The sequence below is a fragment of the Rana temporaria genome, chromosome 3 (genome assembly GCF_905171775.1).
Source record: "Rana temporaria chromosome 3, aRanTem1.1, whole genome shotgun sequence".
Lineage (NCBI taxonomy): Eukaryota > Metazoa > Chordata > Amphibia > Anura > Ranidae > Rana > Rana temporaria.
This window is the reverse complement of record NC_053491.1, coordinates 20,426,995-20,445,887: the sequence shown is the minus strand read 5'-3', so window position 1 is coordinate 20,445,887 and position 18,893 is coordinate 20,426,995. Positions and strand designations below refer to the sequence as shown.

The 18,893-nt window shown below is 45.9% G+C and overlaps 1 protein-coding gene across 1 annotated transcript in view; it reads right to left on the bottom strand.

Moving 5' to 3' along the window:
• IGF1R (insulin like growth factor 1 receptor) overlaps positions 1 to 18,893 on the bottom strand; it is a 277,764-nt gene that overhangs the window by 26,615 nt on the left and 232,256 nt on the right. The window contains exons 15-17 of the mRNA XM_040342347.1: positions 13,192 to 13,262; positions 8,546 to 8,775; positions 8,334 to 8,444 (exon numbers count right to left, since the gene is read on the bottom strand). Of these exons, the coding sequence (XP_040198281.1) occupies positions 8,334 to 8,444; positions 8,546 to 8,775; positions 13,192 to 13,262 (412 nt within the window). The remainder of the gene's footprint in view (positions 1 to 8,333; positions 8,445 to 8,545; positions 8,776 to 13,191; positions 13,263 to 18,893) is intronic.

The following is an 18,893-nucleotide window of genomic DNA, read 5'->3' as shown; positions in this document are numbered from 1 at the left end:
GGGAGGGATAGATAGATAGATGGAGGGAGGGATAGATAGATGGAGGGAGGGATAGATAGATAGATGGAGGGAGGGATAGATAGATGGAGGGAGGGATAGATAGATAGATGGAGGGAGGGATAGATAGATATATGGAGGGAGGGATGGATAGATGGGAGGGATGGATAGATGGGAGGGATGGATAGATGAATGGAGGGAGGGATGGATAGATGGGAGGGAGGGATGGATAGATGGGAGGGAGGGATGGATAGATGGGAGGGAGGGATGGATAGATGGAGGGAGTAATAGATAGATAGATGGAGGGAGGGAGGGATAGATGGAGGGAGGGATGGATAGATGGAGGGAGGGATGGATAGATGGAGGGAGGGATGGATAGATGGGAGGGAGGGATGGATAGATGGGAGGGAGGGATGGATAGATGGGAGGGAGGGATGGATAGATGGGAGGGAGGGATGGATAGATGGAGGGAAGGATGGATAGATGGAGGGAAGGATGGATAGATGGAGGGAAGGATGGATAGATGGAGGGAGGGATAGATGGAGGGAGGGAGGGATGGGTAGATGGGAGGGAGGGATGGGTAGATGGGAGGGAGGGATGGGTAGATGGGAGGGAGGGATGGATAGAGGAAAGTAGGGGATGTACAGATGGAGGGAAGAATGGATAGATGGCGGGAAGGCAGGATAGAGGGATGGATGAAGGGAGGGATGGACAAACGGATAGATGGAGGAAGAGATAGATGAATGTAGGGAGGGATAGACGGATGGATGGGGAGATGAATGGATGTAGGAAGGGATAGATAGAGGGAGAGATGGAGGGAGGGATGGAGGGAGAGATAGATGTATGTAGGGATGAATGGAGAGATGGATGGATGGATAAATGGAGGGGGAGAGACAGAGATAGAGAGAGATGGAGGGAGGAATGGATAGAGGAAAGGAGGGGATGTATAGATGGAGGGAGAGATGTATGTATGTAGGGATGAATGGAGAGATGGATGGATGGATAGATGGAGTGAGGGATGGATAGATGGAGTGAGGGATGGATAGATGGAGTGAGGGATGGATAGATGGAGGGAGGGATGGATAGATGGAGGGAGGGATGGATAGATGGAGGGAGGGATGGATAGATGGAGGGATAGATGGATGGAGGGAGGGATAGATAGATGGAGGGAGGGATGGATAGATGGAGGGAGGGATGGATAGATGGAGGGAGGGATGGATAGATGGAGGGAGGGATGGATAGATGGAGGGAGGGATGGATAGATGGAGGGAGGGATGGATAGATGGAGGGAGGGATGGATAGATAGATATATGGAGGGAGGGATGGATGGATAGAGGGAGGGATGGATGGATAGATAGATAGATAGAGGGATGGATGGATAGATAGAGGGAGGGATGGATGGATAGATAGATGGAGAGAGAGAGAGAGAGAGAGATGGAGGGATAGACAGACTTCAGTACAACCAGCCTGCCCATAGATGGATCGAAATTTGGCAAGTTCCTGCTGGAACGGTTGAATTTTGATCAGTCTATGGCCGGCCTTAATTTGCATCTTCTATTGTGTGCAGAACACACAGCAGACAATAAGAACAGTGTGTTATTTAAACACTTTATAGGAGGATGGGGAAAAGAAAGTTGCGCCTCGGACTGCCAGTGATTTCTTTGGGGTTGGGAGGCAGCCAGTCATTACACTGACCGAAGCGCCTACTTAGTGGGAACGCTGCATGCTCTGGACTCTGCCACATCAAGTGACTATACCAAGTGAAACACCACTTATGGATCAGGCAGCTATTTTGAGGAGGAGGAAATATAAATAAGTTTTATTAAGGCCCCTTTCACACTTGTGCGACTTGGGACTGCAAAGTCGCATTGACAAGTCGTATCCCATGATTTTTAAAGAGTAGAAGTGCGGCTGTCCATTCCTTCAGCCTCTATAATTTGCCTTGTGCATTGCCGGCACCCCTGGTCACCTGAGTAGCCATTAATTGTCCAGCACACCCACTTGGAGCGGTAACTCCCTTTTTTTTTATTGCTTCCACTGACATCAATGATGGGGCACCATTCCTCCCACTGACACCAATGATGGGTCTCTATTCCTCCCACTGACACCAATGACGGGTCTCTATTCCTCCCACTGACACCAATGACGGGTCTCTATTCCTCCCACTGACACCAATGATGGGTCTCTATTCCTCCCCCTGACACCAATGATGGGGCACTATTCCTTCCACTGACACCAATGATGGGGCACTACTCCTCACACTGTAGGAGCATATGCCTGAAAAAGCCATAGTGTGCATGGAGACATTGGCTAATATGGAGGGGAGTTTCCAGGCAGAAAAAACAAGAACTAAAAAGCCTGTAGAAGCCGCTTCTTTGAGCCTCTTTGAGCTGCAGAGCCCCAACAGGGACACCGACAGCAATAAAAACCTAACAATCCCTCTTCTCTCTATCCAAAACAAAAGAAAAAGTGACGCCTTTACACTTTAATCCAAATCTTTAAAGCGGAATGAGCCAAGTTTCTGGTAAACACATATTTAGGGGTCACTACAACACAAGTGGTCTCATGTATTCTGCATTCACAAATCTGTAGACAGAAGTTCTCATAGGTTAGAAGAGAGATTATTTCATGTTCTTTAACATCTGCTCTTCAGCCGAGTGAAACATATTCTTTGCATTATCAGCCACTCCAGGCTAGGGAGAGGCCGCCCGCCGCGTCCTTCAATGTGCTAACTGGGCAGGAAGTCAGCAGCGTGCGCCGAATAATCGCTTGCCGTGGCCAAATTGGTTGGGACATTTACTAGAGGTGAGATCTGTACAGGAGAGGAAGACTTGTGCTGGGGGGGGGGGGGGGGGGGGTAATTTACTAGTGGTAGGGGGAGATCTTTACTGGGGAGGGAGGGCAATCATTTACCAGTGGGAGGGGCATTTACTAGTGGGAGAGGGGAAATCTGTACTGTGGAGAAAATATTGGCCGGGGGGGGGGGGGGGGGGGGGGGGGATTTACTAGTGGGAGAGGGGAGATCTGTACGGGGAGGAAGATCTGTGCTGGGGAGGGGAAACATTTATTACTAGAAGGGGTAGAATCTGTAATGCAGGGGAGACTGATATTTACTAGTGCAAGGGGGAGATCTGTACTGGGGAGGAAGACTTGTGTTGGGGGGGGGGGGGGGGGAATTTACTAGTGGGAGAGAGATCTGTACTGGGGAGGAAGACTTGTGTTGGGGGGGGGCATTTACTAGTGGGAGAGAGGAGATCTGTACTGGGGAGGGAGATCTGTGCTGGGGGGGGGCAACCATTTTCCAGTAGGAGGGGCATATACTAGTGGGAGAGGAAAAATCTGCCCTGGGAAAGGGGAAGATCTGTATGGGGGGGGGGGGGCATTGAGTACAGGGAGGGGTAGGGAGGGGAACACTACTGTGGGGTTTTGACTTGACTGGGCTGGTAATTTTTGTTTTGCTCCACTCTACTGACCTGTAGATTTAAAACAGAACAAATGTTTTCCATTTAACTACTTAAAGCGGAGCTCCACCCTAAAGTGGAACTCACGCTGATTGGAACCCCCCCCCCCCCTCCGGTGTCACATTTGACACCTTTCAGGGGGAAGGGGGGTGCAGATACCTGTCTAAAGATAGGTATTTGCACCCACTTCCGGCCACACAGTTTCGGGTACACTGCGGGCAGAACGTCACCTCCTGTCCTCCCCCCGTTGTGCTCTGGGAACACTCGGCTCCCAGAGCACAGCGGGAGCCAATCAGCGGCGCAGCGCAACTCGCGCATGCGCCGTAGGGAGCCGGGCAGTGAAGCCGGAGCGCTTCACTTTCTGATTCCCTCACCGAGGATGGCGGTGGGGAGCAGCAGAGTGACGAGCGATCGCTTGTCCTCTGCTGCGGACGGCGCTGGACTCCAGGACAGGTAAGTGTCCTAATATTAAAAGTCAGCAGCTGCAGTATTTGTAGCTGCTGGCTTTTAATATTTTTTTTTTCGTGGCACATCCGCTTTAAAGTGTAAGTAAATCCCTCCCATCGTTTTCAGCCAAAGAAAGCCGCCATCTTTGCCTCTGTTTAATCTACAACGGTCATGATGCTGCACATGTGATCAGTTATGACACCAGCCATTGGATGGTTTGACAGTTTGGTTGAGAGCACAACCAATGGGAGTGTTACATTTCCAGCAACGGTTTTATGGATGGGTTTACTTCCGCTTTAACTAACTTTATGAAGGCTGCATAGTTCTGGCTCCTATGGTTTTTCATTTGGTTCCTAGTCCTGTGCGTTCAAGTTTGTACGAGATAACCCAAATAAAAGCCGCCCTACTACATGGAGATGTGAAGTCCATGTGAACACAGCCATGCTATGGTGGTTATAAAACATTGCCGTATCCATCCCATGTGATAAAACAATCATGACATTTAATTACACACAACCATGTCATTAAATGAAGAATTGTCTATGATATTATTACATATCTAAAGTGACTTATTAAGCAGCTGCCTGGCAACCAAGCCATAAAAACAACAAATAAAATCTCTAGATTCTCACAAGTCTGTTTTAAGGCCATCCCTGCTCTATAAACATTGGAATTTAGAGTGCTGGTGATAGCAGGGCCACAAGAGCCGTTCCCGGAATTTGGAAAGTTGCTTTTCTTGGACACCGGAATGCAGATAGGCAGCTTTGGGTCTAATGTTGCCATTAAACCTTCTCACAATGGTACCTGGCACCAGGATGATTTATTATCTGGGAAGAGGTAACCATGGAATGCAGAGAATGGGCGAAGATATAAGCCTTGAATAATCAATCAACCCCTTTATACAAGCAATGTTTGGAAACAGAATGTACACAACCGATATATCATATGCGCCAATCAGGTTCCAAGAGTCTCGTAATCTCGCTACGAGGTGATGCAACAGATCTAGTATAGAGTACTAGAGAGACCCAACAACCAACGTCTCACCTTCCTTGAAATAGTTTTTGTAGAGCTGAACTAAGAATAAAAAGGTGCCCCTGGCTTACAAAACCTACCACCGCTCATTGGTGTACAGAAACAAAATGTTGCCAATCCCACTAGAGGAAGAAGCGCATACCAGCAGGTCATTTTTTTTCAGGTGGAACTTGGGGGAACTCGGTTCCACCACCTCTGGCTGAGACCCTTTGGTGCTTGCTCACCACAATCACTTGTAAACAAAAACGTCTGGTTTCTGCGTTTACAAGCGACAGCTCTGCACTCTGCTTGTAATGCAATCCTGGTATTTAATAACCCTTTAAAGTGGTTGTAAACCCACTTTTTTTACTTTTACCTACAGGTAAGCCTATAACAAGGCTTACCTGTAGGTAAGGAGAATATCTCCTAAACCTGCACGGTTTAGGAGATATTCCCCTCGCAATGCGCCGCGGCGCATGCGCAGGGGGGGATCTACGGTGAAAGGACTGGCAGCCGCCGGACCTTGCCGAGTTTTAAATCTCCCGCGCGCACGTGCGGGAGTGACGTCATCGCCGCTCCAGCCAATCACAGCGCTGGAGCGGCGATACCCGGAAGACACGCCGAGGCAAGATGAAATCTCACTCGGCGTGGACCAGGTAAGTGCTACACACCTCGTTCCGAGGTAAGTATTTCATAATGAGCTAATATGCGGTGCATATTAGCTCATTATGACTTTTGCCTTACAGGAGGAAAAACAATAAAAAATGTCATGCGGGTTTACAACCGCTTTAAGACCCTCCTACTGTTTGTGAAATTTGACCACACCCACTATTTAAAGTGATTTGGAGGGTGTGTGTGTGTGTGTGGGGGGGGGGGGGCTTTGGAGGGGTCGAGGTTGAGAAAAAAAAAATCGCTGCATACCGGTGTTCTGCCGAGCTGGTTCCTCCTATCGATACAGTTCCCTCCGGAGTGCGCAGGCGCAATCCGAGCCAACGGGAAACTCAGAGCGGGAGCAGCTGTTCGTCAGCTGTAGACGCGCTCGCTCCTGATGGCTGATTATACACTCTATAGTACATACCGCTCTACACAGCCAGGGCCAGCAAGGAGCGGACGTGATATTGACCATTGCTTTTTTGATTGGTTATCCACGTCGCTCTTTACAGCAAGGGACGGGTGGTGATATTGAGCAGTCCTTTTTTGGGGGATGGTTTTTCTCAATAAAATAGATGTCTCACATCCGCCCCTTGCTGTATAGAGCGGCATGGATAACCAATCAAAAAAGTACTGCTCAAGATCACATCCGCCCCTTGCGGTGTAGAGCGGCGTGTACTATAGAGCGCCGTGTATAAGCAGGCATCAGGCATCGAGAGCAAGTTTGTCTAAGCTGACATCAGCTGTTGAGTCCCCTAGATTTCCGTGACCGTTGTCTTAGCTGACATCAGCTGTTGAGTCCCCTAGATTTCCGTGGCCTCCTACTGCACATGCGCCGTGCCTGCACAGTCGAGGCAGGAACCTATCTGATGGAGGAACCAGCTCGGATATGTCTCGACAAGACACCGGCAGTAGCACCGGCACAACTTTACAGATACCGTTGGTTCTTATAAAAGTTCCAAATCAAAATGATAGATTTTTATTGGTAACAATTTTATAAAGCAAACCTTTATTAGATTACTAATCACTTTAAATGGAATCAACTGCCTTCTACTCAACTAAAGAGTTGGAGGAAAGACTCTGCCGATCAATGTGTAAGCACAATTGAAAGAGACAGTAGATCAGATCTTTCTGCTCATAATAATTACCCTTTTGATTTCATTTCCTTTTGCAATCTAAACCAGAAGCCTTTAGTTTCTTATTCTTAGCCGACATCTCCTCCAACCCCTTTCCTGTTTACTTCCACCTGCACCACTGAAATGTCTTTAAATAGCGGAGCTCCAGATTTAATACACTGTTGACCTCCCGGCCAACTTACAATCAATGGGAATTCTCGGAGCACGCTAACATGCTGCAGAGGGGTGTATGTCGGGGAGATATTAACTTAAGTGTGATCATAGGTTCAGAATGCCATTTATGGTCTCCATGTTAAAAGGACATATTCACTTATGTTAAATTAAATTTCCTGGAATAAAATAACCCACTTGGCCAAAATTACTAAGCCAACACTAATGCCTCAAGTGAAGGGACCATGTGTTGGCTGAAAGCCTTTGTGTTCATCTTCACATTGATAGTTGTTGATCGACTTTGGATTCTGGATCCATGCTATACACAAAACATCAACTTCTAACCAAACCTTGAATAAACCCCAACTACCTCTGCCAAGTAACTGCAAAATGGAAGAGCCCAAGTGGAAAGTAGATGCTCAATGTTATACTGGTAATGATGGTGGGGGGAGTTTAGTCCCAACTTGGAGAGAAGTCAAGTACAGCCTGGGTCTACAATCCAGGAAACTCAACAGAAAAATCAACACTGAAAGATCAGCACAAGTTAAAGCCCCATTGTACAGCCTGGATCTAGGATTCGGGGGGTCTACACTTAAAGATCAACTGAAGTCAAGGCCCCAAGTACAGCCTGGGTCTGGGATCCAGGGAACGCCAATGAAAGAATCAATAGGGGACTAGGATCCAGCAGGGCTACAATGAAAGATCAACAGAAGTCAAGGCCCTATGTACAACCTGGATCTAGGATACAGGGGCTTCCACTGAAAGATCCAACGGGGGTCTAAGATCCAGGGGTCTCCACTGAAAGATCAACTGAAGTCAAGGCCCTATGTACAACCTGGATCTAGGATACAGGGGGCTTCCACTGAAAGATCAACACAGGTACTTTTAGACAGTGTTTCTTCACTTTACACTGCTGTTACCTTAGGCACTTTTAAATTAAGGTCAGGATCAATTTACATATAATAATAAAAACAAAAAAACATAGGGCTCTTGAGTAAGACCAGTGCAATTATTTGCTTTACACAGCTACCTCTGTGCCCTTGATCAGATACAATTTAAGGGCCAGATTCATAAAGAACTGCGGCGGCGTAACGTATTGTCTTTACGTTACACCGCCGCAAGTTTTCAGCGCAAGTGCCTGATTCACCAAGCACTTGCGTGTAAACTTACGGCGGTGTAACGTAAAGCCGTCCGGTGCAAGCCCGCCTAATTCAAATAGGGCGTGTACCATTTAAATTAGGCGCGTTCCCGCGCCAAACTTTCTGCGCATGCTCCGTGTGAAAATTTCCCAACGTGCATTGCGCGAAATTACGGCGCCCCGACGTGTTTTTTTAACAGTTTTCTTTTTTTTAGGTCTTATGAGCACAATAATGAAAAAAACATTTTGGGATGGAAACTCCACTAAGTACTAGCCAGACGAAACAAAACTACAATTAGCAAATTCAGATCACCATCCAAAGTATGAGAAAGTAATACTAACCTCTGCATCTGGCCTTAGAGATCTCAGGTAACTTTTGAGGTCCCCACGAGTCATTAACTCCATGATGACAAGTGTTGGCTGACCTTGGGAAACGACGCCTAACAGACGGACCTAGAAGGTGGAAAAGGAATCATCAGAAGGAAGATAAACAAGTACAGCTTTATTTTTAGCTTACAGAAAAATGAAATCAAATGACATCTAGGAGTTCTTACCACATGATGGCAGTTAAATTCTTTCATCACCGAAGCTTCATTTAGGAACTCTATTCTCTCTCGCATGCTAGCTGATTCGTTCACCGTTTTTATGGCCACCCTAGTCTCTGACTCGTCTTTCACTACCCCTTTCGCAAGTCCTTCATACACCATGCCAAACGAGCCTTGCCCCAGCTCACGGTTCATAGTTATCTTCTCTCGAGGAACCTCCCACTCGTCGGGCACATACACTGTAAAATGAAGAACGAACAGGGTTAGAAGTCAAGAAGGTGCTGATATTAGGTATGGATCAGGGGTCTTCAAACTGTGGCCATTTGCTTGTCTTTATTAGGTCCTTGGGGCACAATTCCTCCCACTGATATGAGACATTCTGCCAACTGATACCAACAATGGGGCACCTTTTCTTCCACTGACACCAATAATGGGGTACCATTCCTCCCACTGGTATGAGACACTATTCTGCCAACTGACATTAAAGTGGTGTTCCAGCTGAAATATATATATTTTTTAAAAGACAGCAGCTACAAACACTGTAGCTGCTGACTTTTAATAAGCACACTTACCTGTCCAGGGTGCCCCCCCCCCCCCAGGCCAATCCGTCCATCGGATCGGGTGCCGGTGCCGCCATTCAAACTATGGGAAACAGGCAGTGGAGCCTTGCAGCTTCACTGCCCGTTTCCTACTGTGCATGCGCGAGTCGCGTGGCGCTATGTGAACGGCTGGCTGTCTTCTCCGTTTTTTTTCCGCATTTTTAGGAGCATTTTTATGTAAAAAAAATTTTTTGGGGTGGATCACCACTTTAACAATGGGGCACCTTTTCTCCCACTGACACCAATAATGGGGTACCATTCCACCCAATAATACCAACAATATCAAATGTGGTGATGTTTTCTCCTACCGATGCCATGAAAATGTGCACTCCTGCTGGCCACAATCTGGGCACCCCAAATGTCCGAGGGACAGTAGACTGGCCCTTTGTGTAGAAAATTTGAAGCCCTTGTATAGATCATATAATGCAAGTCCTTTTACAAATTGTCTGAAGTGTCCGCCATAATGTCGCAGTCATGAAAAAAAATCGTCGATCGCCGCCATTAGTAGTAAAAAAAAAAAAAAAAAAAAAAAAAAAATGCAAGACAACTATCCCCTATTTTGTAAACGCTATAAATTTTGCGCAAACCAACCGATAAACGCTTATTGCGATTTTTTTTACCAAAGATAGGTAGAAGAATACGTATCGGCCTAAACTGAGGAAAAACATTTTTTTATATATATATTTTTGGGGGATATTTATTATAGCAAAAAGTAAAAAATATTGAATTTTTCTCAAAATTGTCGCTCTATTTTTGTTTATAGCGCAAAAAATAAAAACCGCAGAGGTGATCAAATACCACCAAAAGAAAGCTCTATTTGTGGGGAAAAAAGGACGTCAATTTTGTTTCGGAGCCACGTCGCACGACCGCACAATTGTCAGTTAAAGCGACGCAGTGCCGAATCTCAAAAACTGGCCAGGTCCTTTAGCTGCCTAAGCCGCCTTTCACACTTGTACGACTTCAAAGTCGCGCGATTTGGCCGCGATTTTACCGCTATTCGCGGCCGCGATTTCAATGAATGCCTGTGTAAGTGGCATCAAAATCGGACCAAAGTAGTGAAAGGACTACTTTTAAGTTGGCACAACTTAAAGTCGTGCCAGTATGAATGGTAGTCATTGAAAATAATGTAGAATGACTTGTCATACGATTTTGCAGTCCAAAATCGTGAGACAAGTCGTGTAAGTGTGAAAGGGGACTAAAGGTCCGGGTCTTAAGTGGTTAAAAGTCTTGTTCCCAAGGGGGATGTTCCCAAGGGGGATGGCAATTCTGACCCATCCAAACCGTGAAGATTTAAGAGGATATGACACAGGAGGAGGAGAGTAAATTCTTCTACAGGTGAAGTCTCCCTGAGGCTCAGGAAAAGCAGAACCCAGGTGGAAAGTAATTATGGGATAAACAGGGGAAAGAACAACAACCTTTCAGAATGTGCTGGATGGGTAATTAATATGAATGTGAGAAGATTTTTCTCTTACGGAGACAGCTCCAGGGTCTCGGGGCGTCTGGATTTACCTTCTGCTGTTGCGCTACACCAAATTCCTCCCGAAGGAGTGGCTCACTTACTGAAAGCACCAGACTCTGTGGATTCCATCCTTTGTGAGCTTCTTTATTATTAACCTCACTAGCTTGACAAACAATACCGAACGTTTCAAAGGCTTCCCCAGAATTTGTAAAATTGACATGTTGAACTTCAAACATATATTAAGGGTCCTTTCATTCAGCTGGCGATCCGTTAGCAGACCCCCTGCTAAACCGGAGCAGAACATGCGTTCCCGTTTTGTTCTTTTTTTTTTTTCTTCTGTATTTTGCAACTGGACCTTTGGAGATCTATGTTGGAGATCTATGTTGGAGATCTATGTTGGAGATCTATGTTGGAGATCTATGTTGGAGATCTATGTTGGAGATCTATGTTGGAGATCTATGTTGGAGATCTATGTTGGAGCTACGGGCGATCAAATGAAAATGGACTTGTGTCCACCTACAGTACATTAATCTACCTTCGACCTGCCACGTTTAGGTCCAGAAAAACAGAGAAGGGCGTAGATATTTTCCTTTTTCTGAACCTGAACGGACTCAGAGGTAAGCTGATGCAAGCGGGCGCACACCTGTTTATATTCACCTGCCGATAGACTTACATGAAGCTTTCCAATCGGAAAGCCGGTGTCAAAAGGACCCCAATCAGTAATGGCTCCATTTATAGTATAAAGGCAAGGGTCTCCCAATTTTGGCCTGTGGGACATGATCTTCCCAAGATTGTAGCTTGCCCTCAGCAATTGTCCATGAAAATATATCAACTGGCTGGCAGTGGTCTGCGTCTTACAATATAAAGACTGGAGCATCCACTGTCAGCCATGACCCTCCCCCAGTCCCCCTAATGGGGTCCAAGGGGGGGGGGGGACTCTGCCCGACAGGGCACCTCCCGGATCCAAGGGGGGAGGAACTCTGCCCGACGGGCTCCTCTCGGATCCAAGAAGGGGGAACTCTGCCCGACGGGCTCCTCCCGGATCCAAGGGGGAACTCTGCCCGACGGGCTCCTCCCGGATCCAAGGGGGAACTCTGCCCGACGGGCTCCTCCCGGATCCAAGGGGGAACTCTGCCCGACGGGCTCCTCCCGGATCCAAGGGGGAACTCTGCCCGACGGGCTCCTCCCGGATCCAAGGGGGAAATCTGCCTGATGGAGTGGGAACTTTGAGGTCATTTTGGATATAAGGAGGGACTGTGCAGGGCACTGCCAGATGTAAGGGGAGACATGCATATTAAAACTTTTTTTTTTGGGCCTGCAATAGTTTCTAAACCCACAATGTGACATATGCAAAGCACAGCAACCTCAATGCGACTTGCCACTTATCGCTGTACATCAGGACTCTAAATTGTTCTATACATTCAAGCTACTGGAACCCATGGAACCTATAGAAAAGGTTCACATAAAGCACCTTTGGAAGTAAATCTACCTTATAAGCAGAGGATGTAACAATGTTCTACAACTGCCAAGTACCACGGTTCCTTCTGCTCCCCTCTTCCCAGATAGATAGCTCTAAATTATTCTTTAAGAATTTTAAAAAGCTCATATCTGCCATTATTATGAATACACCTTCTCTAGGCATTTTGGGAAAAAAAGAACGTAAATTTTCATTCTGCACGAAAAGCGGCATAGAAATGTATGAAACAGATGCCAGCGGAAATAAAGAAAAAATTATAAATTGTCAGGAAAATGATATGGATGGCATTTTAACGACATGCCTCTAGGTGAGACTGCACACGAGTTAAATACCGATTTGTAAAAAATTTAACTGAACGCGATCGGAAAGGTCTGCACATGACGGCAGATAATTTCCCGCAAACGAAGTAGTCAGCTTCCAGATTTATTTCAGTATCTCATTTGCAGAAACGAAATGTACAACATTACCTGGTAGTAATTTCATTGCAATAAAGCGTGTGCGTAAAATGAAGCGGGTGTCTGTACCTGCAGGGCAACAACCTGCTGATCTTTCTAAGTAGAGGTCGACCGATATATCGGCCGATATTTGGAGAAATCGGCATCGGCCGATTTTTATCTAAATTAGGCCGACATTTTACATGGCGGCTAGCGGTGCCACAGATCCGGAGCTAGGCCCGAAGCAGAGCAGTAAACTGTCCCTTTGTTTATAAAGTTTGGAGACCCCTGATGTAGAACATGAATGAATGGGAGTTTTTTGCACAGCAACCTGTGGTGGTAGACGGCAGCGCCGAGGGTATGCAAGGTTATGAGGATATGAACTATAACATGCTGCGGTCTCGGTGGAAGCTGAATATTTTTTTGCCCTGGTTCATTACCAATGTGAATGTGACGGGTCGTGCCAAAACTTGTTCAGCTAGTAAAACAAAGCTTTGGAATTTCCACTCTGGCAACAGAACCGAAGCAGCCAAAGTAACCTATATCTAGAAATGCCAAATGACGTCAGGCACCAAACTGCTCTACGACACAGAGATCCGCCGTCGTTCTTCTATAGCTCTGGGTACAAAGTCAGTGCCAGCCACTGAACAACACAAGTTGCATAACTGATGGCAGCAGCTACTTACTTTCCGCTGCGCTGAAGTACTCGGGATTCACCGATGCGTACAGCACTCCATTGCCAAGCCGGTCGCTGTTCCTGTGGGAATGTAAAAAGGTGACATTATTGTGATGTGTATTAGAGAATCAGAGCACAAAATTCTATATTTGAAAAAAAATAAACTAGATCACTTTGTGGTTTATCACCGATTACTGCACCGGAGAAGATGTATCATGCGCAACTTAAAAATTCTGCGTTAATCAAGTAGTAGGAGAAATGACAGTCACCAACATATTTCACAAGAAATGTTCACTTCAAAAATCTCCCCTTTCTCGGCTGTAAACCAAGTGCCGTGGCTGTAAAATGATGCTTGAGTAAGCTTATTAAAAGCAATGAAAAATAAACGAGTGCTGCGCCTGTAAATTTGGCTGTCTACACTCTTGAATACTTTGGAACGTACACCGACCAGCCGTAACATTATGGCCACTGACAGATCATCATCTCGTGACAATGGTACCTGAAAGTGGGTAGGATAAATTGTGTGTTGAACGCAGCAAAAAATGGGCGCGCCTAAGGTTTTGAGCAACTTTGGTAAAATTTGGCCAAATTGTAATGGCTAGACCAAATTGTGGCCCTTTGCTAGCCTATATTGGCCCTTGGGGCACTAGTCCTCCCACTGACAGGAGAGGCACTACTCCTCCCACTGACAGGAGAGGCACTACTCCTCCCACTGACAGGAGAGGCACTACTCCTCCCACTGACAGGAGAGGCACTACTCCTCCCACTGACAGGAGAGGCACTACTCCTCCCACTGACAGGAGAGGCACTACTCCTCCCACTGAGAGGAAGCACTAGTCCTCCCAATGACAGGAGGCACTAGTCCTCCCAATGACAGGAGGCACTAGTCCTCCCAATGACAGGAGGCACTAGTCCTCCCACTGACAGGAGGCACTAGTCCTCCCACTGACAGGAGGCACTAGTCCTCCCACTGACAGGAAGCACTAGTCCTCCCACTGACAGGAGGCACTAGTCCTCCCAATGACAGGAGGCACTATTGCTGCCAATGACATGAGGCACTATTGCTGCCAATGACATGAGGCACTATTGCTGCCAATGACAGGAGGCACTATTGCTGCCAATGACAGGAGGCACTATTGTTGCCAATGACAGGAGGCACTAGTCTTCCCAATGACAGGAGGCACTAGTCCTCCCAATGACAGGAGGCACTAGTCCTCCCAATGACAGGAGGCACTAGTCCTCCCAATGACAGGAGGCACTAGGCGTCCCAATGACAGGAGGCACTATTGCTGCCAATGACATGAGGCACTATTCCCCCCAATGATATGAGGCACTATGCCTCCCAATCAAATGAAACACCACTGACACCAACAGTGGGGAATAATTCCTGCCATTGAGACTAATCATGGAACACTATTCCTCCCACTGACACCAACAATGGAGTACTATTCCTCTCACATTTACCAGCGATGGGGTACTATTCCTCTTCCTAATGACCACCAACCTGAGGCCATGTTTATTTTCACTGATGTTGGGCCCAAGACATTTTTCTACCCTCTTTTGCCACAATCTGGCCCCCACTAAAGTCTAAAGGACAGTAAACTGGCCCTTTGTTTGAAAAGTTTGGAGACCCCTGGGCTAGACGACGGGGTCAGAGCAACTCCAAAACTGCAGCTCTTGTGGGATTGTTCCCAGTCTGCAGTGGTCATGACTGACCAAAAGTGGTGGTCCAAGGAAGAAAAAACAGGGTCATAGGTGGCCATAGATCATTAAGGCACATAGAGGGCGAAGGCTGGCCTGTGTAGTCAGATAAGGGCCTCAAACGGCTGAAAATGTTCATGCTGGTTCCGATAGAAAGGTGTCTGAACAAGCAGAGCATTTCAGTTTGTTGCGTATGGAGCTGTGCAGCCGCAGACCGGTCAGGGTGCCCATGGTGACCCGTGTCCACAGCCAAAAGCATCTAAAATTGCAATGGAAGAAGGTGGCCTGGTCTGATAAATCACGTTTTATTTTTTTAACATCATGCGGATGGCTAGGTGTGTGTGTGTGCGCCACACGCCGCTAACCACATGATGTAACCCTAGGATGCACTATGGAAAGAAGGGTCAGGACTGTTTTGGGACCTACTAAATATTAGGTGGGTGGTCGTAATGTTTTTACGATCATGCTTTTACAATAGCGCAAAAGAGCTTTCAATACAACCAAAGACCTGCGTGCAGATGTACCATGTTTTTTGCAAGCTTGAGGTTCTTCCGAAGGAGGTTCCTCCCTGATACCAGGCACCGAATAAGGTGTGTGCTCCTGGAGTACAAGTACTTCTCGAAGGACACTAGTAAAAGACTGGAGGAAGGCTGGGAGTGGGAGGGGCTTGTCCTTACAACTTTGTTTGCCAGAGTACCATCTCCTTAAAGGGGTTGTAAGGTGAAAAAACATCTGCGGATTAGAGGTCCCCCCGAACCCCCCCCTTAACTTACCTGTTGCGCAGTCTTCTCGGCCGTCATCCCGGATCACTCATTGGTTGATTGAAAGCAGCGCAGCCATCGGCACGCGCTGCTGTCAATCACATCCAATGACGCGGCGTGCCGGGGGCGAGTGATACAGTCGGCGGCTATGGCCGCTGGCTGTATCACGCGCCCGCAAGAACATTGGTTTTGACGTTTACGTAAATTACGTCCATCCGTATTCGCGAACGACTTACGCAAACAACGTAAAAAAGTCAAATTTAGTCGCGGGAACGACGGCCATACTTAACATTGGCTGCGCCTCATGGACCCAGGGTTAACTATACTCCGGAAAAAGCCGAACACAGACGACGTAAAAAAAAAGCGCCGGGCGGTCGTTCGTTTCTGAATCGGCGCAACTCCTCATTTGCATATTCCTCGCGTATACAAACGGAAGCGCCACCTAGCGGACAGCGTGAGATTGCAGCCCAAGATCTGTCGGATCTTAGGGAGATCTATGCGTAACTGATTCTATGAATCAGGCGCATAGATCCAACCGACGGAACTCAGAGATACGACGGCGTATTAGGAGATACAACGTCGTATCTCTTTGTGAATCCGGCCCATAGACTGTAACTTTCACTTTGAAGTTAGGAGAAGTGCTACATGTAACATAAAAAAAAAAAATATTGCCATGTCTCACATGATATACATACACGCCCAAACAGATCCACTACTTTATATTTTAATCCTGTAAAAATACTGGAAGCTCCAAGGAGTAATCATAGACAAACATAACCTTTTCTTTCTACCTAATCTCCCTTTTCTACACACTGGTCACAGTCAAAAGGTAATAGAAATGGGAGACAAAACCAAAACAAGAATCATAAAACCATAAAATTAGAATGGCAGACTGGTTTGCTTTATATAAATAAAGGAAAACGTGGAATGAATTCATCTGTCTGCCATAATTATACAAGCGCACACAAGTCCTGAGCCGCTAAAATGACATCAACCTTCAATACCCAAAACATTAAAGCATCTTTGAATGTGGCATCGAACCCTATAAAATTCAAAACCCATTTTATGTAATATTGCTTTTCAACCTTCTAGATACCTTAATTTTGGGTCATATTTGAAGGGAAGATCGAAAAAAAAAAATTAAAACTATATTTTTTGGGAGCTGATGTATTAATGTATTCATCACAGCCAGAACAGGATATCACAGAAATTCCAAAAAAATATTTGAATATAGTAGATTCTCTGGTTTGCATATAAAGGTTAACAAAAATGAGATCCCACCAATTACTTCTATATGCCATAAAAAATGGGAACAACATACCGTACAGTGGGGATCCAAAGTTTGGGCACCCCAGGTAAAAATTTGTATTAATGTGCATAACGAAGCCAAGGAAAGATGGAAAAATCTCCAAAAGGCATCAAATTACAGATTAGACATTCTTATAATATGTCAAAAAAAGTTAGATTTTATTTCCATCATTTACACTTTCAAAATTACAGAAAACAAAAAAAAATGGTGTCTGCAAAAGTTTGGGCACCCTGCAGAGTTAATATCTTGTACTGCCCCCTTTGGCAAGTATCACATCTTGTAAACGTTTTTTGTAGCCAGCCAAGAGTCTTTCAATTCTTGTTTGAGGGATCTTTGCCCATTCTTCCTTACAAAAGTCTTCCAGTTCTTTGAGATCTCTGGGCTGTCTGTCACACACTGCTCTTTTAAGGTCTATCCATAGATTTTTAATTATGTTGAGGTCAGAAGATTGTGAAGGCCATAGCAAAACCTTCAGTTTACGCCTCTTGATGTAATCCCCCGTGGATTTTGAGGTGTGTTTAGGATCATTATCCATTTGTAGAAGCCATCCTCTCTTTAACTTCAGCTTTTTCACAGATGGCATAAAGTTACCATCCAAAATTTGCTGAAATTTTATTGAATCCATTTTTTATTCTACTCGTGAAATGTTCCCTGTGCCACTGGCTGCAATACAACCCCAAAGCATGATTGATCCATCCCCATGCTTCACAGTTGGACAGAGGTTCTTTTCATTAAATTCTGTGCCCTTTCTTCTCCAAACGTACCTTTGCTCATTCCGGCCAAAAAGTTCTATTTTAACCTCATCGGTCCACAGAACTTGTTTCCAAAATGCATCAGGCTTGTCTATATGTTCATTTGCAAAGTTCAAACGCTGATTTTTGTGGTGAGGATGTAGAAGAGGTTTTCCTCTGATGACTCTTCCATGAAGACCATATTTGTACAAGTATCTCTTTATAGTGGAATAGTGTACCACAACTCCAGTGTCTGCCAGATCTTTCTGGAGGGATCGTGCAGTCAAACGTGGGTTTTGAATTGCTTTTCTCACAATCCTGCGAGCCGTTCTGTCTGATATTTTTCTTGGTCTTCCAGATCTTGCTTTAACTTCCACTGTTCCTGATGACTGTCATTTCTTAGTTACATTCCGAACAGAGGATATTGACATCTGAATACGCTTTGCTATCTTCTTATAACCTTCTCCAGCTTTGTGAGCGTCAACTATTTTCACTTTCAGTTCTCTAGACAACTGCTTAGAAGAACCCATGGTGCTGATTGTTGGGGCAAGGTCAGATGAGTCTGGGCATTTAAAACCTTTGAGATTTACATCACCTGGTCTTCCCAGACGATGATTGAGAACAATCCATGACACTGGCAGGTCTCAGCTTTGCAAAGGGGGCAGTGCATGCTATAAATTCTGCAGGGTGCCCAAACTTTTGCAGACGCCATTTTTTTGTTTTCTGTAATTTTGAAAGTGTAAATGATGAAAATAAAATCTAACTTTTTTTAAAAAATTATATGAATGTCTAATCTGTAATTTTATGCCTTTGGAGATTGAAGTGAAAAGCTGCATCTGGAGGCAGGCGACATGGCAAGTGACACACTCAGGGCTCCCATTGATTCTGCATTATGGTGAGTTGAACCTTTTTATTATATATTGTAACGTAATAGTAGAAATAATGCGCTTTAATCACCCTGACACCATATTAACTATGGTGCTGTGATGATTGAAGTGTAAACACCAGCCATTGACCCCCGACAAATTGCCTGCAAAAAAACACTTGCCTCCCCCCCACCCGCAGGCCTTGGCGTAATTTATTTCCATGCAGCCAGTCCCAAAAAGGTTGGGGACTGCTGATTTAGGGGATCACAGCAACTCCCCTACATCAGGGCTACTAATGAAGGGGGGCCCTCTGACCCCAAAATGCCTTGGCTGTTATTTAGTAC